Here is a 27,657-nt window from a genome sequence, read left to right on the forward strand (position 1 = left end):
GGATGGCTGATTTAGGAAGCAGGAACCCTGACTCAGCTAAAAGCAGGACCCCACATTTTCCAGAGACCAGTACGGGGCAGCCCTGGCATATGTGCATTAACCACCATCCTTCCAAGGCCCCCTGGGGTGGGGGTGCAACTGAGATCACCCAGGAGAGATCCAGGACCTTGGAGTCCTCTAGCAGCCCTCTGTAGTGATGTGTGCTGTCCTGGGCCTAGGTATGGTGACCCCAAGCCCAGGATACTGAGGCCAGCTTGTGTGACACCTATTGTGGGTACCAGGGTTTGCACACAAAGGCTGGGAGCCCCTAACTGAAGGAAAGCATTCACTGCAATGATGTCTCCTGGCGCAGGGAAGATGGGCAGGGGTGGAGAGTCTGGGTCACATCACAACCCAAGCCCAGGTGTCCACCTACCCACTGCAGACAAGACATGCTAGATGTTCCTTTGCCTTCCTTATACCCATGATGGGTGGGGAAGAAGCAGAGCGAGTCTTGCTGGGAATTCTGCTCTGGAGTTAGGGAATTGGGAGGAAATCACACTGAGAAAGAGCTGATCTGACCCCTGCTCACAAGCCCTGGGTTCTGGACAGAACTGGTTGCACAGCCCCAGGTGAGTCAGTCTTCCAACTGGAGGAGGTCTTCTAACCAACTTCCATGCGGAGCAGAAGTTCTTCCCATGAACCCCTGGCACAACACATTACTGTCCAGTGTCTCTTAACGTGTCCAGGGAATGGAGTGGTGACTTTTCTAGAAAGAGTCTCTTTTCAGAAAGACCTGGAGGACCTACACCAGATGTTCCTGGTGCTACCTTCAGAGGGAGGAGAGGGATGGGGGTTTCCCTATTGATTATGAGATGTTTTGCAATACCGTGCATTAAATTTCTACTAGCAAACAAAACAACAAGTTTCTTCTTTATCCAAATGCAAGTGTTTCCTAACACTTCCAGGTATCATTGGAAACCCCTTCCTCTCAGGATCTTTCAAATACCTGAAAGTGGAGATCAGGTTTCCACTGAGTCTTCTCCAGGTTAGATCTTCCTTATGTAACTTGGTCCCCAGACCAGTCCCTCCCAGGCACCTCTTCCATGTGCCAGAGAATAAAACTCCGGAGCATTGCACAGGGAATGGACCAGTCACTTCCTGAGCTGGAGGTTACCACTGGCTAGTTAACGAAGTCTGAGAAGACATCCCTTACCCCTTTGTGTGTGGGCACGTGTGTGTGTGTGTGTGATGGGGTGCACACACATAAAAGGAAGAGTGAGTTAAATCACTCCTTTCCCTGAGTTCTAGTTTTCTTATCTATACAAGGGGAAACAATGCTTTCACTATAAGAATCAACTGAGCTTAAGGAAATGAAAAATTTAATAGCACAAATTCCCACACTAGGGGCTAATGCCTCCTAAGCCATGTTTGGTTTAGACAGGGGCTAGACACTGGGCCCACAGAGCCAGGCTGCTTGGCTCGGAATCCCAGCTTTGCCACTTGCAGGCTGTGTGGTGTTTTGTTTTGTTTTTTAATCTTTTTTTGTAGTTGTTGATGGACCTTTATTTTATTTATTTTTATGTGGTGCTGAGAATCAAACCCAGGACCCCACACATACCAGGCAAGCGCTCCACCACTGAGCCACAACCCCAGCCCAGGTTGTGTGTTTTTGACTTGCAGTTTTCTTCTCTGTGGAACAAAGATAATGATAACACCAATCTTGGAATGCATTTTTATGAGCATTAAATGTATTGCCATGCACTTGATAAATGGCAGCTGTTTGGAATTATTCCTACTCTTACTCTTTTGCATGGAGATAAGGGCTTCACTGGAACAAGGCTAATTCCTAGCACCTATTTTGAAAATTGAGGGCATCCAAACAAAATGGTCATGTTATTTGACTGAGTTGCTCCACAGCACCCCGAACCCCCACATTTGTAAGCAACGGTTATGCGCCAGGCGCTGTGCCGAAGCCTCTGCAGGCACCAACTTGTTTCATCCTCCTGACAGCTCAGTGAGGTAGAGCCCATTGTTGCTCCCATCACAAAGACGAGAAGAGGAGGTTCAGACAGGTTAAGTGCCATCACAACTAGAAAGTGATGGAGCCGGGGCTCAAACCCAAATCCTTTTGACTTCAAAAACCCCTCTCAATCACCACAGTGTCCTGTTATCTTAAGCAGTTCCCCAGTTTGGGCTCCCCTCCAGCTCCCAGCTGCCTCAGAGTGGCGTCTTTGATAGCAAGGCCGGCTGTCTCTGCAAGGTGGGGCCTCCTGCTTCTCTCACCCAGCTCTGCCCTCCTGTACACTCTGCCCCTCTCTTCCTCCAGGGCTCTGGGTGCATGGTGACACCATGCACTCCAGCTGCATCCCCTTGGGTCCCCTCAGGATCTCCCTGCCATATGATATCCCTGGGCTGCTTGCTGGGTTCTCAGCCTCTGACCATGAAATGGTTCCACATTGATCTACAAAAACAAAAAAACAGCCATTCTGGACGTGGGCCCTGATGCGTAATATCATTATGGAGCCAGCAGTGCATCCCATCCCATTATCGCCTGGCCAAGCTCCTCTGAGCAAGCCTGGCTGCAAATGGCTTTCTTTGAGGGGAGGGGGGCACAGTCCCTATCTGCCCTCCACTGTTGGAGGAGAGATTTTATCTTTAATTGACAACTGGCTGCCTGCCACCACCCTACCTCTTCTGCCAGCCCAGGCTCCCAGCTGATTTTCTCTGACACTTCAGGAACCGGATTCTCCTTGCTTCTTCCCTCCCCTCAGCCCTGGGGTCCTCACCCTGATGTTCCGTGCTGTCCCGGAGGCCAGCTCTGGGTGTGCTCTTGTCCTTCCTTAGTGTGATGGACATGGAGATTTCAGAAATCTGCAGAGAAACACTTGAGAGCTGCAGGCTAAGGGCGAGAAGACAGCTGACACTCATTGTATGTCTACCGTCTGCTGTGTGTAGACACATGCCACCCGGCCGGCAGGCTCTCACACTGCCGCCGAGACAGCTGCTGTTCTTGTCCCCATTCTACAGACAGGGCAACTGAAGCTTGGGGAATTGTCCCCAAGTTATCCAGCTAATAAGTGGCAGACCAAGACTGAATGGAGGTCCCCATGACTCAAATTTTGCCTCTAGTGAGAGTAAGGAGTAAGACATAGAATCAACAACAACAACAACAAAAACACAAGCATCCAGACCCAGCTACGTAATTTGCAGAGCCTAGTGCAAAATAAAACCATAAGACCCCTTGTTCAACAATGATTAATTCTACAATGGTGAGAGCTGAGCATTAAACCCAGTGTGGGATCCCTCTGAGTGACTCCAAGGGTTACAGCCCATGAAGCTGCTCTGCCTGTGCCCCTATGTGAATGTGCAGGACAGCAGTGAGAGTCATGGCCCATGAGTAACCATTGCTTGCCACCCCCCGCCCCATCCTACCCAGGTCTAGGTATGCTCTTTGCCTACCCAGAAGCTGCCCCTGGTAGTGCTACCGGTCCTTTGTTGGCTTAAGTCCATCAACCATCCAGTCATCTCAATGAGTAGCATCCCCTGGGCCTTGGCCCACTTAGAACTCGTGCAATGACAGGGAGGGGAAGCCCAGGAGCAGAGGGGACCTGCCTAAACAAAGACTTCTTCCTTGTGAGGGGGACTCAGGTGGCAGCAGTGGAGATCAGACCACTGCCTGGAAGTCAGAGGTCCAGGGTTGGACCCTTTTGAGCAGATTTCTTTCCTCTGAGATTTTACCTCTGGCTATAAGACATCAGGGCTGCGCTGCATGGAGAACCCCTGGTGGGGCAGGATTATGCTCAGATGTGTAGCATACTTCAGGTGTAGTGGGTGGGGCCCCAGGGAGGTCCCCACAGACCCAGAGTCAGAAAGGAGAGGCAGACACTCACATAGAGGAGCAACAGGACACTCCGATGTCTTTATTGAGGTTCGAGCACAGCATGACAGTTGAAGGCATGCAGACAGGGCAGCAGGGCCCGGCCTAGGCGTGCCTCAGACGCACATGAGGAGACAGCTTGAGAGAAGGACTGAACCAACACCAAGGAGGGGCAGGGGGGAGGGCCGAGGCCAAGGCTGAAGGGGTCACCTGGCCTCTGCTATTGCACGCATCCTCTGGCCACAGGCCAGGAAGTACAGTATTGCAACTGGTCTCCTCTTGCCCGAGGTGTCCCCTTCTCAGACCCCTGAGCCAGATGGGCAGACAGACCCCTTTCCTGCCCGTCTGCCCAGCAGCATCTTTGAAAACAAATGGATGAAGGAGACAGAACAAATAAATCAAAAATGAAAGTGACAAAATGCCCCCCTCTATCAAGGACACAGATGGGGTGTTGGAAGGAGTGGAAGAGGCTGCAGAGGAGCCCCTGGAAGTCCCCCCACAACTGGGGTGTGGGGTGGGAGGTAGAACCCCAACCTGGGGTGGGGGTGGGCTAGTGGAGCAGTGACCCTGGGGGGCAGTCTGGCCACCTACAGACTTCAACAGACCACCTGTTGACAGGGTAAACACCCCCAGAGAGTATCCTGGGACCACCCAGGTAGATGGGTGGTTCTCAGGTGCACTTTTCCTGGGACATTCCCCACACACAGTCAGAAGAAACAAGGAATCTTTGCGGGGAAAGAGGATAGGAAACTTGGGGTGGGGAGAGGGTTCAGGGAGACATAGCCTACAAAGAAGACAGACCACCAATAGCACGTGCACTACACACAAGAGTATAGTATGTATGAATATAGATACTATATGTGCATATATATCTCTTCAATGTACAGTAGAACAGAACATCAGACCCAGATGGCTCTGGGCCCCGAGGGTCGCATGGGAGGTTTTCCACCAGTCTTGTGCAAACAAGGATATCTGAGTCTTTCCCAGTGAAAGATTCGTGCCTGGGTTCCAGAGTTTCCCTAAGCCTCTGGCTTTCTGTCTGTCTGCCTGTCTGTCTCACGTTGGTGCCGCTTTAAGAAAGGGTGAGGACTTCAGCCTGGGCATAGTTGGACGAGAGGGCGTCTTGGCAGGTCTCTGTGTTTAAAGAGCACAGGTGTGAGACACTGGGACGCACGCTTTCGGCTCAACATTGCCTTCTGGGGGCAAGGAGTTCAGCAAAAGAAAGGGAGAAACAAAGAGTGACATGTTAGAAGAAAGCCAGCACCTAACCCACAGGCTGTGGGCTAAGGAGCAGGCCAGAAGCAGAGCTGGAAGGCATAGGGAACCCCGGGCCAAGAGGCCAGAAAGCATAGGGATGGGTTAAGGAATGGGGTGAGCCCTTCATCACCCCTCTGGGCCCAGGGGTTGCAGTGCATATCCACATCTGCTCCGGTAACCAAGCTCCGGAAACTACTAGGCTCTCAGGTCTTCAGAGCTGCAATGCGGTAGAAGGACCATAACTCTACACCCTAGCAGGGAGGCAGTGGCAAAGCTTCTTAATGTAGCCTGTGGCTCATGGGACCCAATTACTGCCAGCCCTTAAGCTTTCCCCCAAATAGCTGCACTGCCCTCACCACCCTGGACTATTCCACTGTCCCAAGGAGCTGGTAAGGCTCTAGAATATGGAGCCACATCATGCCCAGCTCCTGTCCTCAACATGGGAGGACACATCTCTGCAGAAGGAGAGCTTGCAGCCTCAGTTAGTGGTCAGGGAGGATGCATGTGCCTGTCTCAAGAGGGAAGACCAACACATGGTATCTGAGAGCCCACCCCTCTGAGAACCCTTAAGGGCATCCCACCCTCAACCTGGGATGTCTGAGGCCTGGGCCTTCTCTTCCCCTACCTCCTAGTGATGGCACCGGCAGAGCAGTTAGGGGGGTTGGCCCAACAGTGTGATGGGAGTTTCAGCCTCTTCAGGTTGGTGCTGGGACAATTCCTGAAACTATTAGGTCTATGGTCCAGGGCAGGGATCAGAGTTGGCATCCAGACCTCACAAGCTTCTACCCTGGGGGGCTGCCATGCCACACTGGAGAGCCATTATTTTTATGGGGAAAGTGTGTTCTCATCTTGGAGCAACACCATTTCCAACTCCTTAAGATTATGGGCCTCAACTACCTCCTTAAACACAGCCTGTTGGCCCACTAGTTTCTGGGCCACTGAATATAATTCTTGAAGAAATCAGAGAACATAAGGCCCTTCAGAGCCCCATTTCTGAGGACAAGGAGAGGGCTGTGGTCTTCCCTTGTATTCCTAATGCAAATCTGTGCATGTCACAAAACCCAGTCACGGGTCCCCTGCTCACTAAGGGAGGGGGAGTGTCTCTGGATTCCACAGACTTCTAGATCCTAAGATGCACTGGTGGGAATACCTAGTAAACCATGAGGTCTAGGATGGGCGTGGTAGGAGGTGGGAGTCCTGGCAAGGTTGTGAAGTATCCCTGGGTGCTCTGGAGAAAGAATGGCCTTAGGTGGCATTTTCAGTGACTTCCATGGGCTCTCCATCATCAAGGGCCTCTTCCCAGGAATCTTTTTGTGAAATCTATCTGCATAAGCCACCAAGGGTGGGTCAGGGGTTTCAGAGGATGACATACACTCAGGCCAGGGCAGAGGAGGCTCTTCTCTCTCAGATGCTCTGTGAAGGGCAGCCCTGGCTAAGGGGTGCACCCTGGAGCCCAGGCCTTCCTCCTCCGCTCCAGCCCCTGTCAGTCCTGGTCTTAGGCTGAACCGTCACTCGCCCATTGGTGGCTCCTCACAGCCACTCCTCTCGGAAGCCTGGAGCTGAGCAGCTGCCTCTAGGGTTCTCGGTAATCCTGCTACTGCCTGGAAGGTGAGGCTAAAAGCTCCTGCCTGGGCTGCTCCCTGCCCTATAGAAAGGGCCAAGTCCCAGCTGTGGGGAAAGGTTTCTAGAAGTCAAAGAAATGGGTGCAAGTCCAAGGAAAGTCAAACTACACCGTCAGGTTCTGGATGAGAGAGAGCCTTCTCCTGAGGAGCGAAGCCCAAGGCCTTGGGAGGGCCTGAGGCCAGTGCAGGTGGCGGCCTCCTGGGAGAAAGCCCAGCGGACTTGGGAGCTCTATAAACACTGCTCTTCTCGATTTCCCAGGGACCCGGGAAGGCCCAGAGGTCGAGAGAGGTAGCTGGGGGCAGACACCTACACAGCTCTCCCGCCAGCTGGGTCCTGTCTCTACCCTACCGAGCCAGAGAGCCAGGCGGGAAGTGTGGGAGCCCATCCCCCAAGACACTAGGGGCTCCAGCCTGGTACTGCTGCATCATGTTGCCCAGGGACATCTGTGCCCCCCACAGGGGTGCCGTGAGCATGCCCATCCCCGTAGGAGGAAAGAGGGGAGGAGGCGGTGGGTGCCGTGGAAACTTGGGCTCCTGACAACTTGAGGGCTGCCACAGAAATAGCCGCCTCAGCTCCCTGAACCAGAACGGCAAGTCAGAGGAGAAAATAGCTGTGGTGCCCGTGCTAAACCGGACACCTTGCTCATCATGTCCCTGTCATGAGGAAGCTGGACTTTGACACTTGGCCGTGCGTGAGGCGGAACGGTGCCAGCATCTCCCTCCTGCTCCACAGGCTTCCCATCACTTAAAGCCTGCATCACTTATAGGGGCCTGTCCCCTTCTGAAGAGTGGTCACATATATGATGCCCCTATAGGATCTCTTTTCAAGTCGTTTGGGTCACTTTATTCTGACAGCAAATGGCAGGCAGGCCCCACAGATCACAGCAAAGCTAGAGTGTCCCCCTCTATCTTGAACGGACCTCTATGAAAGGGACATCCCACATCTGCTCAGGGGTGATGGAAGCACTGAGAAGGGGGTACTCCTGGCCCAGGTTTTGACTGTACCCTGAACCCCAGGAAATAATCAGATCTTTCTGTCCAGGCCACTTTTTGGGGTGGCCCTAGATTTTCCAGCCTCCTGCCAAGGTCCCCAAAAAACTGTCTTGCCAAGCCTATCTTTGCCACCCTGGGGGAACAGATATGGACCTTCCTTAGTCACTCCTTCCACAAAGTTGCATAATCTGACTCTAAAAATTGCCAGGCGCACGGCTCTGCTGTCAGGTCTAATCCCCATCAGGTGAAACAGGAAATGTCTGGGCTGAGGCCTTTGTTCCTGGGTCCTGCGCTGAGGAAGGCTGGGTTGGCAGGTGTGGGCCTCCCTGGGAGTGGCACGAGCAGGTGCGGGTGGGATGGCTTCTGTCTCCTTGCTTCCCCTCAGCTGTCCCTGCGCAAGGTGTACCCCTGCTCACCCAATGACTCACAAACCTGTTGTGCTCCCAGGCTCGTTAGGTAAATGAACACACTTAATTATAGAAATTAGATGAGTCTCTGGTTCTGGCAGGAATACAGAGCACAGAGGCTGGGTGGGAGCGGCAGGTGACTCACAGGCAGGGCTGGGAATCTGAGAGAGCAGGAGAGGGAGGAAAAACTGTCGCGGAAGCAGAGGAAGCAGTGTGGAGAGAGAGGCTGCAGGACGGGATGCAGATTGGATGCCGGGTGCTGCCGCTGGGTGTCACCCACTGAATTGGGGCACAGGCCTCCCTGCACCTAGGCACCCGGCCCATGGCTCGTGCCAAGTTTGGGGCTTTGATTCTAGGAACCCCCACCTGCATCCCCAGGCCACAGGGGAAACACCAGGTCTCTTCTCCCAGGGCAGCACTGCCTGCAGGCACTGCTCTTCCAAGGAGTCAGACCCCCCTCGAGGGCAGCAGAGATGCCCCACATGACATCTTGGTGTGGGATGGACAGGCAGACAGACAAGACAGGCTGCATGGTTACTGGTTAAAGGCCACGAGAAATGGGAAATGCATTTGTGGTGATTAAAAATATTAAGGTAGGCATGGCTCTCTGGCAAGGCTGGCTAGTCGCGGGTGCACGGTGCACCACCTTCTGAACCATGGAACGCTGAGACAGAGGCAAGGCCCAGAGACACAGGTCCTGTGTACGCCACTTCAATGGCTCAGAGGAGACCATACTGGGGGGGTAGGGTAGGAGCTCTGGGAATAACCTCCCCCCTGCTGTCAGGCTCCAGAGCTGAACGTTTTGGGGAACTGAGTGCTATGCAGGGACACTCAGGGACCTGAATCTCCATCCTGATGGCAGTTCCCTCCCATTGCTCCCTAAGGCCCCAGGAGGAATGGGGACATGAGTGTGCCTGCTCAGGTATGTGTTCTCCTGCCCAAAGCAAGGAAGGTCAAGGGTGTAGCTAAGGGGCCGAGTGGCCAGGTGGGGGGCTGGTGAGGGGGTGAAAGGGATGGGAGAGCAGGAGCTTTCTCGGAGGGTAGGGCGAGCTGTACCGCGACGCCAGTGGAGACAGCCCCAGACTGGTTCCAGCCGCTCCGGCTATGTTGTTTAGACTCCGGGACTTTTCGCAGCCTTGGTGAAGAAAAGGCATATGGGTCAGGGGGACGTAGCTCCTCACCAGAGCAGGTCTGTGGAATCCATGCTCCAAGGGACCCTGCAGGGCCAGTGCTGGCCCTAGGCTGGGGTCGAGAAATTTGTCCCTCCTGGGAGGGATTTCTTGACTCTCTGACCTTTTGGTCTCCTAGGTTCCTGAAGACAGACTCCAGAACCCCACACCCAGCTGCTCTTTATCCTATCCTGTCCCCAGATAAGTTCCTCAAGAGCTTCTTGAGAGCCCAGCTCCACAAAGACCCTACAACTTCCAGCACCCAAACTAAGAAGCCCCAGTTAGCACCTGCCACCTTCCTCCCAAGAAGCTGACTCTCTCTACCCAGGGGCACTGAACCACTAAGCCACATCCCCAGCCCCTTTTGTTATATTTTATTTTGAGACAGGGTCTCATTAAGTTGCTTAGGACCTTGCTAAATTGCTGAGGCTGCCCTCGAACTTGGGATCCTCCTGCCTCAGCCTTCCAAGCTGCTGGGATTACAGGCATGCGCCACCGCTCCTGGCGGAGCTGACACTGGACACATAGGCAGCTTCAGGTTAATGATGAGGTCTTCCCGGTGGCTGCAGAAGGCGGGGAACCATTCTCTCCTGGTCCTACGTGTAGCTGAGTGCAGAAGGGTACGGCATGGGAGTGTGGGGAAGCTGTTGAGTGCACACTGAGAGTCTGGCAATGTTAACTCACGCTCACTTAGCAGGGCCTGTTTCCCAGCAACCCACCTGTTCCCTCTCGAAGGTCACTCTAATTGGCTGAGTTACATGCTTGTTGCCAAGAAGCAGTGTGGAGGCATCTTGAAAATAGAGCAGAAAGGCCCCACAGGCACCTCAGAGAGATAGGGTGGTGGGACACAGGCTCCCCGGCTGCGTGCAGGTGCACGCGACCCCCTTTCATAGATTCAGCTGCTCCCAGGACCACGGGGTCCCTCCTGACTTGATCCCTCACAGATTCTTCCACACCATTACTTGCACTGAGCACAGGGAAGGAAGCAAGGGTGCTTGGCACTTAGCTCTGTGTGCTCAAGTCCTCCATGGGGATAGGGTCCTCTCTGCCCCACATTCTAGGTCAGCAGGCTCCAGTTAGAGCAAGACTCTGGGTTTGTACCAGGGTGTGGTGGAACCACTATATGGTAGGGGGGAGAGGCAAGAGAGAAGGGCATGTCCAGGGCCTGAGGACTGGGGTCCTGGGGGAATAGCCAGGGGTGTACAAGGTCTGAGCACACTCCATCTGCTGTCATTTAGTTGGGACCGCTGGGCCCTCTCCTTCCAGGTTAGATTGCTACTCCTGCTTCTACAAACCAAGACACATGTGCAGCAAAGCTGGACAGACCTCTCAGGGCCAGGGGAGGTGCTCTGGGAGCCTGCCTGGTCAGGGCAGCCAGGGGACATCCCCAGGGATCAGAGGCATTGCAGGTCATCTTTGCATCAGCCCCTGCCCCGCCCTCTCACACAACCCAGTCTGGGTCTGAAGTTTGGGGATAGTGAGAAGTAGCAGGTGGGAAATCTGACTGCTGAAGAAATGACCAGGTAATTTGGGAAGAGATTTGTTTGGGGCGGGAAGAGTCAGGGCCTGTCCTAGAATGAGGCAGAATTTCAGGGAGTTCAGGTCAGGGATAGGAAATTCAAAAAGTGATCAGAAACTGGGCAGGTGTCTCAGGACCCCTGGTTCTCAGCCACCTCTGGCCCTCGCCCATCCCTAATCATCTCTAGCCCCATTTTCAGGACCAGAAGCCCTGGTTCCATAGCCCAGCTTCCGTCCTGCCGCTGGGGCCTGGTGATGGAATTCTAGCTTTCCTTCACATATAAGGAAGGGGCTACTCCCCTGAACTCTCCAAATCTTTCAGAACACTCAGGACCACTCTCCCTGCCCACCTCACTCTGGTCACCTCTGGCTCTGCCTTGAGAGGACCATCACCCCCGGGGGCTTGCAGATGTTGGTCAGCCTGCCTGGGCTCCAGGGCCCCAGTTAAGAATGGGAGGAATGGGGCCTGTCCAGGGCTCTCCAAAGATCTGGAATGTGACTCTCAAAGGTTGAGGGCATCTCTGGGGACTGCTTGAGTGAAGAAGCCTTAGCTGGGTTCAAGGGAGGCCTAAGGAGAGGCTGGCAGTGACCCTTGGGCCAGGCGTGAAGGCAGCAGCAGGACTCCAAGGCAGAAAAGGTGATACAAATGAAGGGGCTTGGCCCCTGAGCCCGAGTTCCCTCAACGCTCTAGCACTGCTTGTCCCATGGCTCCTCTGGCAGTGGAGATGCTCTGTGGACCCTTTTGGGATGCTGGGGGCCTTTCCAGTCCAGAGACAGCAGACCCCATTCTAAAAGCGGGGATGTACCCAGGGCAGAGGAGATGGTGGCCATGGGCTCAGGGGAGTGGGAGACCTCAAGCTCTGTGGGGAGGGGTAGGAAGACTCAGCTCTGCAGGGGTTCCCCACCTGCCCCGCCCGGGGAACCATACCTTTCCGGACACTGCCATCAGCACAGGCATAGTCCCCAGCACTGAGCAGGAAGCAGGCAGATGCCTTCTTGTTTCTGTCCCGTGTGCCAGAGCGACGCAGGGCTCGGCGCTCCTCGGGGGTAGGGGCGGAGGCCAGGGGCTGGGTGAGGCCAGCTCCCTCCTCGTCCGACAGCACTGCATTGGCATCACCATTCTGCTTAGAATCTGAAGATAGAAGCAGATAGGAAAAAAGGGGGAGGGGAGGGCTATAGGGGCTGCCTGGGCCTTCTCTTTCTCTCTCTTTGAGACTGGGGATTGAACCCAGGGGCGCGTCACCACTGAGCCACATCCCCAGCCCTTTTTTATTTTTTATTTAGAGACAGGGTCTCTGTTATGGTTTGGATGTGAGGTGTCCCCCCACAGATCACACGTGAGAGAATGGAAGAGGGTTCAGAGGAGAATTGATTGGGTCATGAGAGTGTCAACCCCATTAGTGAATTAACCCACTGATGGGGATTAACTGAGTGGTAACTAGACATTTGTATCAGGCAAGTGGAGACTTCTCTCTCTGCTTCCTGATCATCACGTGAGCTGCTTCCCTCTGCTACACTCTTCCACCAGGATGTCCTGCCTCGCCTGGAACCCTGAAGAATGAAGCCGACTGTCTATGTATGGACAGAGACCACTAAAGCCAGAAGCCCCCAAATAAATGGTTCCTCTTCTACAATTGTTCTTGTTCAGGTCTTTTAGTCATAGCAGCAAAAAAAAAAAAAAAAAATCCAACTAAAACAGTCTCACTGAGTTGCTTAGGGCCTCGTTAAGTTGCTGAGGCTGACTTTGGACTCACAATCCTCCTGCCTCAGCCTCCCAACCTGCTGGGATTTCAGGCATGTGCCACCGTGCCTGGCTGCCAGAGCCTTCTTCATAGGGCCACCTGTGTCTCAGACCTGGACCCAGGATGTCACTTGCTCAACCAGAAGAAGGGGCCTAGAATCACTGAGAGGAAATATTCCAGGAGCCAGGAAATAGGCTAAGAGTTGGATGCTGTGCTTGATCTGCACAACTTCCCTCCCAGCCTCAACCCGAAGTCTTCCCTGAGGGTGAAGCTGAGCAGATGTCCTACGGCAGGACCCTCAAATGATGTCCACCACTCCTAGTGCTGTTCATGGCTCTCTCCCTGCCTCACCCAAGGCAGTTATTCTTGCCTACCATGCACTTAGACTGAAAGTACCTAAAGGACCCGGAGCTCTCTGCTTGCAGGGCTCCCATGTTTGCAGAGACACCATGCAGAAAAGGCTTCAATTCAGCTCTGTGGTTTTTAGCCCCAACTCCTTGCCTTGGTAAGGGAGTAAGCAGTACAGGTGAGCTGGGCCCTTGGATACAGAGAAGTGAGGTCTGAAGACAGTGGCCTGGCCACTGGCCAAGCAAGCCATTGATGTGACTAGCCATCATGGGCAGCCAAAGGTGTGGCTGACAGGGCTTCAGTGAAGTGCAACTGAGGAGCCCCCCTAAGAACCTCTACATGTTTGGATGTGAGGATTGGCTCTGAGCCCAGCAGGGGCCTTGGAGTACAGCTGATACCTCTGAGAGACTTACATTCAGGGTCAAGAAGCAGGTACCATGCTGGTGGGCGGGGAGGGGAACATGGTGGGTGCTGTTCTATCAGGGTCTTCTATAAAGCAAAACACAAGCCCACGATGGGCACATGCCCGAAGGCCACAGGTAATTGTTCCCACTCAGGTACTCCATGGAGGATGAATCTTGCTTTGTCCCAGAGGTTAGCCAGGAGCTGCTGCCTCAATCTCTGGCCCAAATCAGTCCCTGGGGCCCCAGCATCCAATAGCCCCCCCCCCACACACACTAGGCATCCCACATCTCCCCCAGGAGCCCAGGCATCCTGACCATCAGGTTCCAATGCCCTGCAGCCTAACTCCAGGTTGCTGGAGATGGAGATGCTTTCCCATCCTGGTCTGCCCCAGATGGAAGTAAGCTCTCTGGCCTTCTCAATCCTTGAAGGACAGGGCACAGAGATCCTTCCGAATGCAGATACCAGTTTGTTCCACCTTCATCTGCTTCCCAAGACTGTCTGGGCTTCTCCTTCCTCAGTCCTCTTCCATCCCATGTTCAACCCTGAGCTTGGGACTCAATCTAGCTTGTGCTGAACAGAAGGCAGCCTCCCACTGCTGTTACGTTATCGCATTTATTAGGCCAAGACACACCAGACTTGAATGTTTGGAAAGAAGTGATTCATGTGTTGATGCACCTTGGAAGAACAGCTGTCTGCTCTTTGGCTAATAATGACAGCTCCTGACATTAGTAAAGTGGTTTTAACTTCTCAAAGTGCTCTTATACCTATCATTTGGATCTCATCAGGGTCTTGGGGGGTAGAATATTGATATATCACTCCTATTTTACAGAGAAATCTATGCCCAGAGAGGGTATGACACTGGCACACAGCACAGCAGCCAGGAGGGGATCAGAAACCAGGGCTTTCAATATACACACCCAAGCACACTACCAAGCCCAGTGTACACCGGGTGGAATACTAATCCCACAGATCCCCATTGTTCAGGAAATTCAGAAAGCAAGAGGATGAAGTTGGTTTTGATACTTTGTCTTCATAAAGGCACATCTTATACTCATATTAAAGCAAAGCCTCTAATTCCAAGGGGACCTGGGGACTGCCTCAACCATGGGGAGAAGAGAGACCCTCCATCCCAGTCCCTACTCACCTGCCCGTTTCCTCTCTACCACACCCTCTTCCCGGGCAGGAGGGCTGGTATCGCTGTAGGTGCTGTCCCGAGGCGAGGTCTCCTCCGACTTGCAGTAAATGGGTGACTCGAGCTGGGGTGGCCGTGGCACATGCTTCTTCCGTTTCTTGGGCAGCTTCTGCTTGGCCATAGCCAGGGAGTAGTACATGCCGAAGTTGTTGACGATGACTGGCACAGGCATGGCGATGGTGAGCACTCCGGCCAGTGCACATAGCGCCCCCACCAGCATGCCTGACCACGTCTTGGGGTACATGTCCCCGTAGCCCAGTGTTGTCATGGTGACCACAGCCCACCAGAAGCCGATGGGGATATTCTTGAAGTCGGTGTGGTCATTGCCCCGTGGGTCAGAGGGCCTGGCACCGATGCGCTCGGCGTAGTAGATCATGGTGGCAAAGATGAGCACGCCCAGGGCCAGGAAGATGATGAGCAGCAAGAACTCGTTGGTGCTGGCGCGGAGCGTGTGGCCCAGCACGCGCAGCCCTACGAAGTGGCGTGTGAGCTTGAAGATCCGCAGGATGCGCACGAAGCGCACAACGCGCAGGAAACCCAACACGTCGCGGGCTGCCTTGGACGACAGACCGCTCAGTCCCACCTCCAGGTAGAAGGGCAGGATGGCCACAAAGTCAATGATGTTGAGCAGGTTCTTGACAAAGTCCAGCGTGTCGGGGCAGCACACGATGCGCACCAGGAACTCCAGTGTGAACCACAGGACGCACACGCCCTCGATGTAGGTGAGGATGGGCTCCGTCTCCACCTCCCGCCGGAAGCGCACACTGGTGATATTCCCCACCCGGTGGATCTCCGTCACGTTGCGGTCGATGTTGAAGGCCTCGTGAGTCTCCAGGCAGAAGGTGGTGATGGAGACCAGGATGAAGAAGAGGGAGGCGAATGCTACCACCTGTGGGCAGGGGACGAGAGCCAGGAGCAGCAGTCAAAACAGGGATGGAGAGCCCCACTGGGGACAGGGACCTTGCTAGTGGAAGGTGCGCATACAGGGCACCAGACAGTGTGTTAAACAAGAGGGGCCATTCAGGCAGAGTCAGAGGCTGGAATTCTCTCCTCAGAGGGTCTCAGCTTCCTAATCTGTCATTGTACCCAGCAGACAGAGGCTGCTGTGTGGAAGCAGCAAGTCATGGAACTGCAGCTGCCTGTCCCTGCCTGGGACAGCTCTGCCCATCCCTTTAAGGCTTGTAAAACTGTAATGGGTGTCCAGACCAGCTTCATGATTCTGTCTCACGGAGCTTGGGGAAGGACCTGCAGTTCTGCCTTTCCCACAAGCACTCAGGAAAGGCCACAGCGGGAGTAACCAGAACAGTGGTCCTAGAAGACAGCTCCTGGACCAGAAGCAAGAGGTCCCTGGGAACTGGTTAGAAATGCAAATTGCAGGCCCCACCCAAACCTACTGACTGAGAAGTGCCAGGGGTCCAGGGCCCAGCAGTCTGTTTCAGTAAAAGTTCCCAGGGAATCCTGATGCACACATAAGTTTGAGGCCCACTGCTTTAAGGGAGGCCCCAAAGAATGACCCAAGGACTCCTTCTGCCAGCCAAGCCAACAGCTCCAGCCATGAGGCACCGTAAGCCAGTCTTAGCTCCTCTTTCCAGCCTCAAGGATGCCTAGGTGACATCACAGATACCAAGGAAGCCCCAGAAGGAAGACAAGACAACATGCACTGTGGCAGGAGACGCAATGGTCCACCCAGAATCACCAGTTTTGCCTCTTCCCACAAACTGACATTTTCTGGGACATTCAGATCCAAAGGAAAATGAACTGTATCCACCAGGATCAGAGTGGCAGTGGCTGATCCCAACAACTGCTGGGATATCAGCTAGAATGGCGACAGTGGCACTTGGCAGAGGAATGGCTGGGCTTAAGTGTCTGATCATTATGAATGGAGATGAAATGCATGTGTAATAACACCAATTACGGAGCCTTCATCTGTTATTCATGCCATGCCATTCAACACTGTCGGGAGCCCGTTGTTGGGGACTGTTCTTCAGCCCTTGCTGCCTCCTGTCCTGGTTGGTGTGTGTGAGTTGAGCTTCCTCTCTGAGCAGAGGGCTGAGCCTAAACAGGGGATGAGGGAGGTCTGTGTCCCCAGGACCATTTGGCAAGCCCATGCCCGCCCCTCCCAAACTCCACCTGCCGTGGCCTTCACTGTTGAAGGAGGATTCAGACCTGACTCTCAGAGGGGTTTTCATCTTGGGGAATCTGCATTGGAAGTGGAAGGGGAACACCCTTTTCTTAACATTGCAAAACAGCAATGCAGAACATAGGGGGATCCATGAAAATGAGAAGAAGCCACACTCTGAGGGCCTCCGGAGCAGCAGCAAGTCTGAGGGAACTTTGGACATAGATATCCATCAGCTGTCTATTCTATGTCTGGGGTACCGTTAGGAGTTCTGTATGTGTCACCACCTTCAATCCTTCCGGTGATGTGGGAGGCAGGCCTCAACCTATTTTATGCAGGAGGAACTGAGGATCAGAGAGGTTACATACTTGTCTCAGGTCACATAGCCCAGAAGAGGTACAAACCAGACTTGAACTGTAAACAGTTTAGAGTCTACCTTCCCTTCACATCTCACTGTCTTCACTGGGCAGGGTCAATTCTCTCATGCTTGCTATTTCATATCCTTGGGGATGCATACCTTGGACTTGGGACAGATCCCCTATCACATGCTATGATGTACCTCATTTACACTTGAGCTTGGATCAGAAACAGCACAAAAGGAGAAGTCTGGAGAGGGAGTGGGCCAGACACACCTCTACGTTTTAGCTTTGCCTTCTGTCTGCTTCTCCCTGGGAAGGTCCATTTCAAGTGTCTTTGTTGGCCTCATTTTTTTCTCCTCTGAGGAATGGGCCCCCAAAACAGTGCAGGCTGACATGGGCCCAGGGAAACGGCTCTAGCCTGTGGGCTCTGCCTGCCAGAGGTGAGATGAGCTGGTGGGAGCACCTGCCGGGGGCCCTGGCAGTGTTGGGCATCCAGGGTCATGGCTTCATCCCTGGCCCCGAGAAGCGGAACGAGTGGGGACAGCACGTCCCAGTTCTGAAGCATGGGAAACAGGCGCGCTCTCTGAGGGAAAGTTAGCCAGGAGAGTCGTCCCACCTGGGAGTCCAGCGTAGGTTAATTAGTGATTTGGAAAAACAAGCTCAGGAAGAGCTGCCAAGGGGCAGAGCACAGGGAGCAGAGATGGAGGAAGGACGGTAAGACCACTCCCTCGCCCACAGGGCCAAGGAGCCTTCCCACTCCCTTCTGCTGCTTGGGGCCCCTGCAGCAGGTCGGGAACCTTTCAAGCCCAGTAGGCACAGCCCACCCTCCCAATCAGGGAACAAGGAACAACCCCCTGCTCTAGCTATCTTTACTCACTTTTGCTCTTTTTTTTTTGAACCGGGGATTGAACCCAGGGGCATTTACCCACTGAGCCTCATCCCCAGCCTTTTTTATATTTTATTTAGAGACAGGGTCTCGTGGAGTTGCTTAGCACCTTGCTAAGTTGCTAAGGCTGGCTCTGAACTTGTATGATCTTCCTGCCTCAGCCTTCTGAGCCGCTGGGATTACAGGCGTGCACCATTGTACCCAGCTTTCTTGTTTTTACAGGAAGGACTGTCCCCCAGATTACTCTAAGATTACAGTTCCTCTTCAGGACCCGTGGTCTTCTTTTCTCCCCTAAGCTACTCCCCATACTCAATTATTTCCTAAGCAGTTGACTTGCTTGTAACTGGTGCTTTGGGCCAGGCCTCCCCCAGGGGGCAGGGATACTGCTTTCTTTCCCCAAATTCCCTTGCATGGGGGCTGCCCAGGAAAAATGGCGTCATATAAGAGGTGGCTGCTGCACCACCAGCCTGCTAAGGGTCAGGGCCTCATGCCACAGGGCCATCCTGCAGAGCTGGCAGTTGTATCTGAGCCTGCCTTCAGCCAGCCCCTGTGCTGTCAGACTGAGAGAGAAAGAGAGCTAGGGAGCCCTGAGATAGATGCTGCATCTGAGGGTCAGGTTACCTGGTTCCTCATCCTGGCCTTGCCCCTCAACCAAGTAAATCGTGCTCTCTAGGAGGCTTCATGTAAGACAGGGATAGAACTAGTACCTAGCTCCTGGTGCCAGTGTAGGAATAAATGAGCTTTATATTGAGTAAGTGCTCAATAAAATGGTGACAGAGATGAGATGTGAGGGTCCCCCAGGAGACCCCTGCATGCAGCTTCTGATATTGCAGAATCCTGGCTTTTTAGAAGTGAAAGGTCATCCAAAAGTCATCCAGTAAAACTCCCTTTCTGCTGTTACAGATGAAGAAACAGAGCTGAGGGAGGTGGAGTACACCTGTAATCCCAGAGATTCGAGAGGCTGAGGCAGGAGGATTGCAAGTTCAAGGTCAGACTCAGTAATTTAGTGAGACCCTGTCTCTATATAAAAAATAATGAAAGGGGCTGAGATATAGTACAGCACCCCTGGGTTCAACCCCCAGTATCACAAAAAAGAAAAAAAAAAAGTAAAGAAAAAAAGGACTCAGGCCCAGCAGAAGGGATTTGTCCAAGTTTCTACCAGGGGGTGTGGGGGTGTGGGCTGATGCCATCAACCCTCTCCTTAGGTTATGGATTCTGCTGGAAATCAAAACTGCCCCAGCACAAAACTGCTGGTGTGACCTGGCTCTCCTGGTGGCAGCTTCTCTCCTGCCAGCTGGGAGGACACAGGAAGACCTCTGTTCCCCTGGGCCTCCTCAGACACATGCTGGCCACTGTGTCCTATAGGGCACCCTCCCATCTCCAAAGCTCAGGTATTCCAACTAGACGGTCAGCCCTATTACCAGTCTCCTCCACCAACCCACCCTAAGGCTGTCCTTGAGGAAATGTAAGGTCACACTCTGGGTTCAATTTGGGCTCTGCTATCATCCTGTGAGAATTTTTGCGGATTTCTTAGCCTCTCCTAGCCTTAGGGTCTTCATTTATAGAATGGAAAACTGAGCACTTACTATGTACCAGACACAGTGGGGACAGCAGGAGAAAACCCAAACACCGCTGCCTCATTAGAATGAAGGGAACTATTTACAAATAAGTAAAATACAGAGCACATCAGACAGTTTAAGTGTTTCAGAGAAAAAGAGAAGGTGTATGGTGGCGAGGGAGCTATTTCAAATAGGATGACCAGAGGAGATCAAATGACAAGGGGATATCTGAAGAGAGACCAAAAGGGGTGAGGAAAGGAGTCACAGGAGGAGCCAAAACAGGGGCAGTGCAAAGGTACTGAGGCCACAATGTGCCTGGTGTGTTTCAGGGAGTGAGACCCACCTTATACAGTTGTTTGAGGATTAAAAGAAACCATGCTTGTACAATCAGCACAGAGACTGTAGTGTCTCAGGAATCTGGCACAGGTTAGCTGAGGGGAGAGGTGACAGACACCAATCACTGGGAACTGAATACAATCACTGGGGGCCGAGAAGGGGAGCCCAAGGAAGGAGGGCCAGGGAGACAGATGGACAGATAAACAGAAGAAGACTCATGCCCAAAATCCTATATTAAGGATGAAGTGTAGGAGAAGGGAAAATTGAGAACACAGCCAAAGACACTTGCAGAGGAAGATCGGGAGGGGGGCGGGGGCTGAGCCTCCTAGGGAAGTCAGATCCTAGTATCCAGGCTAGGACTGGGGGTACCCTGGGGCTACAAAGCAGGAAAGGAAGGTGGTCTGACAAGGATGGTATCTGAGCTGTTCTGGGCTCCTGGATGAGTGCCTACACTGAGGCCCAGTTCCCAGCTAAGGGGTGCTCCCCTGGGGGTTCCCCTAGGGACAAACCCTGGCCGCAGCCTCTCTCAGCCTGAGCCAGCACACTCTGGTTCCAGTGTCAGGAGTCCACCTCTACTTCTGCCTGCCCTCTGCTGCGGGCACTGGGAGCCTCTCAGGGCCCCCCAGAGCCCATGAGTCCCATTCCAAAGCAGGACCGCTGTCTGAGAACCTCCACTTGAGTCAACGGCATTCCTGGTTACTGCTCACCCGTGTCCCATGCAGTGCCCCCTCTGCTTGGACTGGTCTCCTGGCCAAGAAATGCCCCTTTCCCTAACTCTGCAGGGTTTAGCACTACCCACATGGAAATTTTATTTATTTATATATTTATTTATAACCTGCCTTCTAAAAATTACTTAAGGGAGCTCAGTCGACCCAGCTCCACTTCTCTTTCCTCGCCACGTAGAGGGGGACTGCCAGCTCCCTCCTCTAGCCTCCTATTGGACTTTATTTTTTTATGACCCTGTGACACCTCTCAGGATCCATCTAGTGTTACTGTTGTCATTTCTCACCAGCTGTTTTCCCCTTGATTGCCCCCTGACCTGGCTCTCCTCAGGAGTGCAGACCACCTTCGACTTATCCGCCTGCTTCTAAAAACCCAGCGGTGTCCACCATGTAGTTAAGTGCTCAGTAAGTGTCCTCTGAGGACTGGGACCAAGGTGGCTGCCACTCCCTCTCCCAGTTCTGTTAGAAGATGGGTTCATCTGACCTTTTCATTGTGGCTAGAGGTGACAAAGGTGTGATCAGGAATAACCTCCAGGCATGGGGCTCTAGTTGACCACCCCACAGCCTGAAGAAAACCCCAGCAGGGTCATGGCACATGGACTGTGTCCAGGAAGCAAAGCTGGCATGCGTGTTCGGGTGCCCAGCACTCCACTGACACCATCCCTAAGGGGAAGGATCCAGGGGTCTCCCTGCTCCCAAGGCCCAGCTGTCTTACTCTGCTCCTGGATGCTCTTCCCCTCACCCTGCTCTCCAAAATAGCCCAAGTGTATTTTATCCCCCTCCTCCCCTCCACACCCCAGCCCAAATGGTGACAAACAGAAACACCTCATCATCCCAGGCAAGATGTTCAGAGACAAATGTTGATCTGTTCAGAATGAGAAAGAAAAACACAAAACAAAACCCAAACCAGGAGGAAACGGAGGCTCCCGGAGGCAGGGTCTGTGAAGAGGCAGCAACTTTTGGCCTGGCCCAAGCTCTGCAGCTCCTCAGGAGGCAGAGGGGCTGGCACCATCTTCCTGAGCCAGGTCCTAGCCCAGAGGGCACAGGATCAGTGAGTGTTGGCCCTCACTCGAAGCCTATTGTGACCACTGCAAGTCCCCAGGCAATGCTAGACCAAAGAAGCCAGGGACCTGCAGAGGGTCCCTGCATCTCTTCGCTGGAAGACCTGGGTTTCACTGCTTTGCCTGGACCAGGAGAAACTCAATGTTTACTCCTAAACAGGACTCACTTCTTTTTTCTTATGGAAGTCCCCCAGTAAGAAACATGAGGCAGGGTAAAACTCAAGCAATTTCTAGGTGTAGAAATTAAGGACAGGAGGAATCAGGGGATGAAGCTCTTCCATGAGGACTACTCCTGAATCTTCCAGAAGCCAGAGATGTTCTCTGGGCAAGAGCCATGGGAGACAGTGGTAGGAGCATAGAATTGGACTCATGAGACCAGGATTTGGATCCTAATTCTACCATCAGTTGTGCCACCTTGGGCAAGCTGCTCTGTGCCTCAGTTTCCTTATCTGTACATTGAGTTTAATAATCCCTGCCTCCCCTGAAATTGAGGAACTAGGAAAAGAAAGCATAGGCCATGCACCTGCCACTCACTAGAGCCTAAAAAGAAGAATCAGCTCTGGCTGCCCTCCCAGAGCAGCAGGATCCTGTGGACCACCTCCTCCATTCAGGAGGGAAAAAAATCTATCCAGAAACTGATTTAGTCAAAGGAGAAGGACGATGCTTCTCAATAGGGCTGACAGCTGAGCTAAAACCAGCCCAGTTCCTGAGACTTCAGGAAAGAGGAGGGTGTCCCAGGCTTCCATTCTTTAGGCATCTGGACTTCTCTTTTCAGAAAAAGAGAAAGGAGTGATTCTGTAGCTCTGCGAAGCCACCTTAGGAAGCCCCAACTCTGACCAGGGCAGCAGGTAGTGGGGCAGGTGAGAACAAGACCAGCCTGCCCCTAACTCAGGACACAGAAACAGAACCACAGAGGCAGCTGCCCACGGTCCAGCTCCATCAGGGGTGAGCATCCCCGGCCAGGAGCCTGCCTGTAAGGGAGCAGCTCTGCGGGGCAGGCCGGTAGCTAGGCAACAGGCTCTCCTAATCAGCTCAGTTCACTTTCCATTTGTGTCTGTTTTGCTTTTGTCATAACACACTACTCAAACGACCGGAATGTCTTGTGTGAGGGAACACCCTGGGTAGAGCACCAGTCCTCTACCCTCATGTGTCCTTCTAGGTAACATCCCAAGCCCACCACCCAAGGCACTGCAGGTCCCTCTCAGGGAGGCAGTGGCCATGAGTGAGGCAAGACATGCACACATACCCATGAGCACAGGGCTAGGATGGGGAGTGTGACTGGTTTAGGGTCAACTGTACCCTCAGGCCTAGAGGAGTGACAGAGCGAGTGTCCCTTCTGATCTCCCCATCTGCTCCTGGGTTTTCTGATGCCATCCACAAGAGGTACAGAACCTCAAAACACCCTGCAGGTCAGAGCAAAAAACTAGGCACCTCTCCATGCTGCAAATAGCCTGGAGCAATGGGAAGAGACCGTTGTGACCACGGGAGCAAGGGCTTGGAAGTCAGGGCGCTCTGGCTGTGATTCAAAGCTTGGCCACTATCTAGCTGCGTGGTCTCAGGCCAGTTGAATACCTGCTCACAGCCTCACACTGTTAAATGGGAATAATAGCCTTGTGGTAAATTCATTGGAAGGATTAGAGATTAATGTAAAGTATGTATAGCAAAATGTCTGCACAGGAAAGAGGAGGGTGTCCCAGGCTTCCATTCTTTAGGCATCTGGACTTCTGGGTACCCAGTGAATAGCAGTTATTAGTTGTTAAAAGAGGAGGGTGTCCCAGGCTTCCATTCTTTAGGCATCTGGACTACAGAGTACCCAGTGAATAGCAGTTATTAGTTGTTAAAATTCGGTATTTCCACCTGTGTGTCCAGGAGCAGCTTGAGGCTTGCCTTTGCCTGCATTCCTTGGCAACAGGCAAGTCTTCTTTTGGCACACGCGACAGTCAGAGCTCCATACAGCTCCTCACATCAGTACTAACAATCTGAAGGCTGGAAACTAAGGGTGGTTTGCTGGTTCTATTACTTAAGTGTCTTTGGCAAGACACATGTTTCTGAATCCTGGTTTCTTCACTGATGAAATGGGAGAATTAATCCTGCCCTACCCCAAACTTCAGACCTCAGCAGGAATGCCCAAGCTGAAATGATTCATGCCCAAAGGGCAAAGCATCTTGGGTCCCTGGAGGACCCCCAAGGATCACACTAGGCTCTAAGCTTAATTATAGTGGCTTCTGGCTGGGTCATTCTGCAGTGGGTTGAGGAGAAAATAAACTCATTAATGGTGCATCCCCTTGCAATCCTGGCAAGAAGAACCCGGTGAAAAGTCCTCAGAGACACCAGAATGCTCAGAAATAGGACCTATTTCCCTGTTTCTCTTAACTACCTCTTGTCATTCCTCCTCAATTGTTTGTCCCTTTTCCCCATCTCTATCAGGCTAAATTTGCCTTGTTCCTGTCTAGCAACTTTGAAAGAGTCTGAATGATCTGGGCTTGTCACTCTCCCCTGATGCAGACAGCCAAGAGCCAACACTAGCAGGGTCAGTGAACTGGATGTGATGCCCTTGGAACTCACAGCAGACCCAAGCCAGGGGCATTACTGTGCCCACATCTTCCGAGCTGGCTTCAGGGCTTCAGGACAAGACACCAAGGCAGCTGTGGTGGGAAGAGAGCTGAAAAAGATTCCTGACTTCTAGTGGCTGCCTGCAGCCCCAGTCCAGCATGCCATAGCCCCTGAGACCTCTGCTCCTCCCTTCTATTCCAGACAGGGGACGCATCTGCCTTGGTCTGGCATTTATGCCAATTTAGCCCCTCCCTGCAGCCCCATTCCCCAACCCTCTGTCCTCCCCTGGGTGGGGAAGTGGAACTTTTCCTTCCATGATTAGGATGAGATGCAGTCCAGGCAATGCTTGGGGGGGGGGGGGAGCAGGGCCCTGAGACTCATTAGCATAACAACTTGGTATGCCAGAGATACCAACCAGCTTTCACAGCAAGCAGTCCTCAGACCCATCATATCACTTTGCTCTTTCCTGTCTCCCAAACAGACCCCAGCCAGGCTTTAGACTGTGGCCTTGAGATAAGACATTGGCTGGACAATTTTCTTTTTTAATGATTCTAAAGCCATCCTTTGGGGTTTTAGCTGCCCAAGCATAACAGGGTGAGTGTCTCCCTGATCATCCTCTCCCACCTATAAGGGTTAAGGAAAACCAGATTAATTTAGGGAAAGTGGTGAAGAGGAACTAGACCTTGCCTAAATAAACCTGTACTCCCCTCCCCCTCACACTCCCATTTGGAACAGTAACCTGAACCAGGGCTTTCTGGGAAGCCACTTTATGCAGCAGCAGTAAGAAAAGTAGTGGCAACAAATCTGGCATCATCACCAGGAAGCCTGTGGCTGGCCTTTGGCAGTGGGAGCCTGAGGAGCCTAGAATAGCAAGCCCTTCCGGTCTAACTCCCCTTATCCCAGCTGAGGCCAGGCCAGCTCAGGTATATAGAAAGTCTTGGGGCACAGCCTGTTCCCAAAGAACCAAGGCCCCTCCTCAACTGAACTGGAGGCCTGGGTTCTGGTCTCAGCTCTGCCTCTCCTAAGCTCAGCATGCCGGAGGCTCTGTCCCTCTCTCTAAAATGCATAGCTGCCAACTCACAGAGATATTGGCAGGATTTAAGTGGGGTGACATGGAAAGGAAGCGTCTAACAAAAACGAAAAAAAAAAAAAAAAGAAAGGAAAAGAAAATCCCAGTTTTCTTCTCTTAGTCCTGCCTTACCCCAGAAAAAGGCAATTCTAGTTCTCCAGGGCTATGGCCCTGTGGAGGAGTGGAGGGCAGCTGAATATGGGGTGGCCTGTGCAAACCAAAGAAGGGATGAAGAGCTGTGGGCACCCCACTCCCTGGGGGGATGCAGCAAAGCAAGGCAGCTGGGATTGGGTCCAAGTAGTAAGTCAAGTGTGTGCAATCTCCTGATGGAGTGTGCAGGAGAGAGGGTGGGAGTGTGTAATTCCCCAGAGGGCCCTGGAGGGAGTTGGGAGGGAGGTGAGAACAGACTGGGTGGTAAGCTAGTCCTGTTGGGCTCTGCTCTGCCCCTACCCACCACCACCACGCGCCCCTTGCAGACACGAGAAGGGGAGACCGGGACTCCTGACACTTACCCTGGCCGCCCGGGAGGAGTAGGGATCCTCAAAGAGTGCCCACATGCGTGGTTGCCAGCCGCGGCAGCCCCCGGAACCGGCGCCAGGACCTCCGCCTCCCTCGTGCGGCCCCAGGCGCTGCAGGGCTAGCTCCCGCTCATCATCGCCGACCTCGTCGCTGGGCCCCGCTCCACCGCCACCCCCGTCTGGGCTTTCGAAGATGTCGAGCGCCTCCTCAGCGTCGCGATGCTGGCGGTAGGTCATCCAGCAGCAGGGCTCCACGTCGGTCTCGTCGATGCCCCAAAAGGTGAGCTCCTCCTCAAAGAGCGGCCCGCACACGTCAGCGGGGCAGTGCAGCTTGCCAGTGCGGTAGTAGTTGAGCACGTAGGCGAAAACGCCCGGGTGCCGATCGAAGAAGAATTCACATCCTCCGCCGCCGCTGCTGCCGCTGCTGCCCGCACCGCCGCCATCGGACTCCGGCCGGCCCCCGCCGTCGGGATCAGCCAGCCAGGCGAGGCGGGTGCCCGGAAGAGTGCGCAGGGTGCTGCGGTAGGTCTCATGTCGCGTGCCGCCCACGTTGATGATGATCTTCTCCGACGCCTCGCCCTTGGCCATCTCCTCCTTCAGACATGTTTTGGACGGAGGCTTGTTCCCCGACTTGCGCCCGCGGTAGGAGGAGACACACACGGAGCTGATCATAAGAAGCGCTGCGGGGCTCCGGCTTGGGGCGGCCGCTGCCCTCCAAACACCCTTCCAGAGGAGGCAGCGTCAGACGGGGGAGGGGGAGGAGACGAGGAGGAGGCAGGAGGCGGCGGCGGCCCCCTCTGCGGCTTGGCCCTGCCCCTGTCTTCCCCCCGGGGCGCGTAGCGGGAGGAGTTGGGTTTCTCGGGCGCACAGGTGGTTGGGGTTTGGGTAGGCAACGCTGGGGCGGGAGGCAGGAGGTGCAGAGAGGACTCAGCAAGGGGCCCGGGGAGGTAGCGGCAAGCAGGCGAGGACGGGACACACAGACTCCCGCTCCGGGCCAGGGACACGCCCCCCCTCACCCGACAAAAGACCAAGAAGTGCTCAGTCCCGGCACACTGCGAGGGTCCGGGGCACGCGCGCGCTCACACTCACAAGGGCCACCCTCCGGCTCCCAGACCGCGCGGAGCCCGGGAGCGGCCGGTTTCTCCGCGGCAGCGGCGGCGGCGGCGGCAGCGCAGCAGCAACAAGTCCTCCGAGCGGCTGCCGGGGCCGGGCGGACGATTTCAGGGCAGCCGGAGCTCGGCGGGCCCGGGCTGCGCGAGGTCAACACGAGGCGGCGGCGGCGGCATGTGGCCTCTTCCCCCCATTCATAAATCCAGCGGTGGGCAAGGATGGCGGGAGGGGCTGAGCGCAGCGGAGCGGACCAGCGGGTGGGGGCTGCGCAGGGCGAGGCGACTGTAAGAAAACAAGCGCGCCCGCAGGAGCGAGCCTCGGGTCCTGCATCCACGGCTGCAAGCTGCGCTGGGCTGGGCGCCGCGCTGCGGGGGCCGCGCCGCGGCGGGGGGGCCTCAGACGGGGCGTCCTGCGCGGCGCCAAGCCTGGGGGGCGGGGCCGCTCCGGGTAGCGGGGTTCTAGGTGCTGGCGAAGGAGTCTCCCCGGCGGCGGCCGAGAGGCCAAGGACACCTGCAGGCTTCTGGGGCCGCGCCGAGCGGGAGCCTCAGCGCAGCGCCCCGGCGCCGGGCTCCTGCGATCTGGCGGCGCCGGGAGCCGCGCCATCTACACGTATGCCCATCTCCGGGCGGGGCGCTGGCCTTGGCTCGCGGCAGGGGGCGGGCGCTAGGTGTCCTCGGGAAGGGGGCGCCTGGGCACCGGTAGACCAGGACTCAGGGGGCTCTGCGTCTCCCTCCGGCGATGACAGCGGACTCCGCGCTTCAGTGGCGCCTTTTCCTCCGGGTCCCGCGCCTGGGCGCGCCCTCCGCCGGGAGGGGTGGGCGGGGCGGGGCGCAGGGCGGACCCGGCTAGCTGC

At 54.4% G+C, this 27,657-nt stretch overlaps 1 protein-coding gene across 5 annotated transcripts; it reads right to left on the minus strand.

The window, feature by feature from the left end:
- Positions 1 to 3,873: 3,873 nt before the first annotated feature.
- On the minus strand, positions 3,874 to 27,602 carry KCNC4 (potassium voltage-gated channel subfamily C member 4). Of its 5 annotated transcripts, none has more exons than XM_081305562.1 (4): positions 25,689 to 27,602; positions 14,465 to 15,401; positions 11,754 to 11,957; positions 3,874 to 4,218 (listed from the first exon to the last, which is right to left on the minus strand). In XM_081305562.1, exons 1-4 carry the CDS (start codon positions 26,364 to 26,366, stop codon positions 3,965 to 3,967), a joined length of 2,073 nt encoding a protein of 690 aa, XP_081161688.1. In that variant the 5' UTR covers positions 26,367 to 27,602; the 3' UTR covers positions 3,874 to 3,964. The 5 variants fall into 5 exon arrangements, with proteins under 5 accessions (XP_081161688.1, XP_081161692.1, XP_081161691.1 ...); XM_081305566.1 differs by having other exon boundaries at positions 4,076 to 5,052; positions 25,689 to 27,590; XM_081305565.1 differs by having other exon boundaries at positions 4,076 to 5,055; positions 25,689 to 27,588.
- Between the last annotated feature and the right edge of the window lie 55 nt (positions 27,603 to 27,657).

Source organism: Spermophilus citellus (genome assembly GCF_964194105.1).
Source record: "Spermophilus citellus genome assembly, chromosome: 9".
NCBI classification, from domain to species: domain Eukaryota; kingdom Metazoa; phylum Chordata; class Mammalia; order Rodentia; family Sciuridae; genus Spermophilus; species Spermophilus citellus.

What these genes read in the sequence shown, in the direction of transcription:
- KCNC4 (XM_081305562.1), bottom strand. Translation starts at nt 26,366, where the DNA reads ATGATCAGCTCCGTGTGTGTCTCCTCCTACCGCGGGCGCAAGTCGGGG. An exon ending in GGTAGAGAGGAAACGGGCAG is followed by an intron (nt 11,958 to 14,464) that starts GTGAGTAGGGAC and finishes TTCTATCTTCAG; the next exon opens with ATTCTAAGCAGAATGGTGAT. An exon ending in TGATGGCAGTGTCCGGAAAG is followed by an intron (nt 4,219 to 11,753) that starts GTATGGTTCCCC and finishes TTGTTTTCAAAG; the next exon opens with ATGCTGCTGGGCAGACGGGC.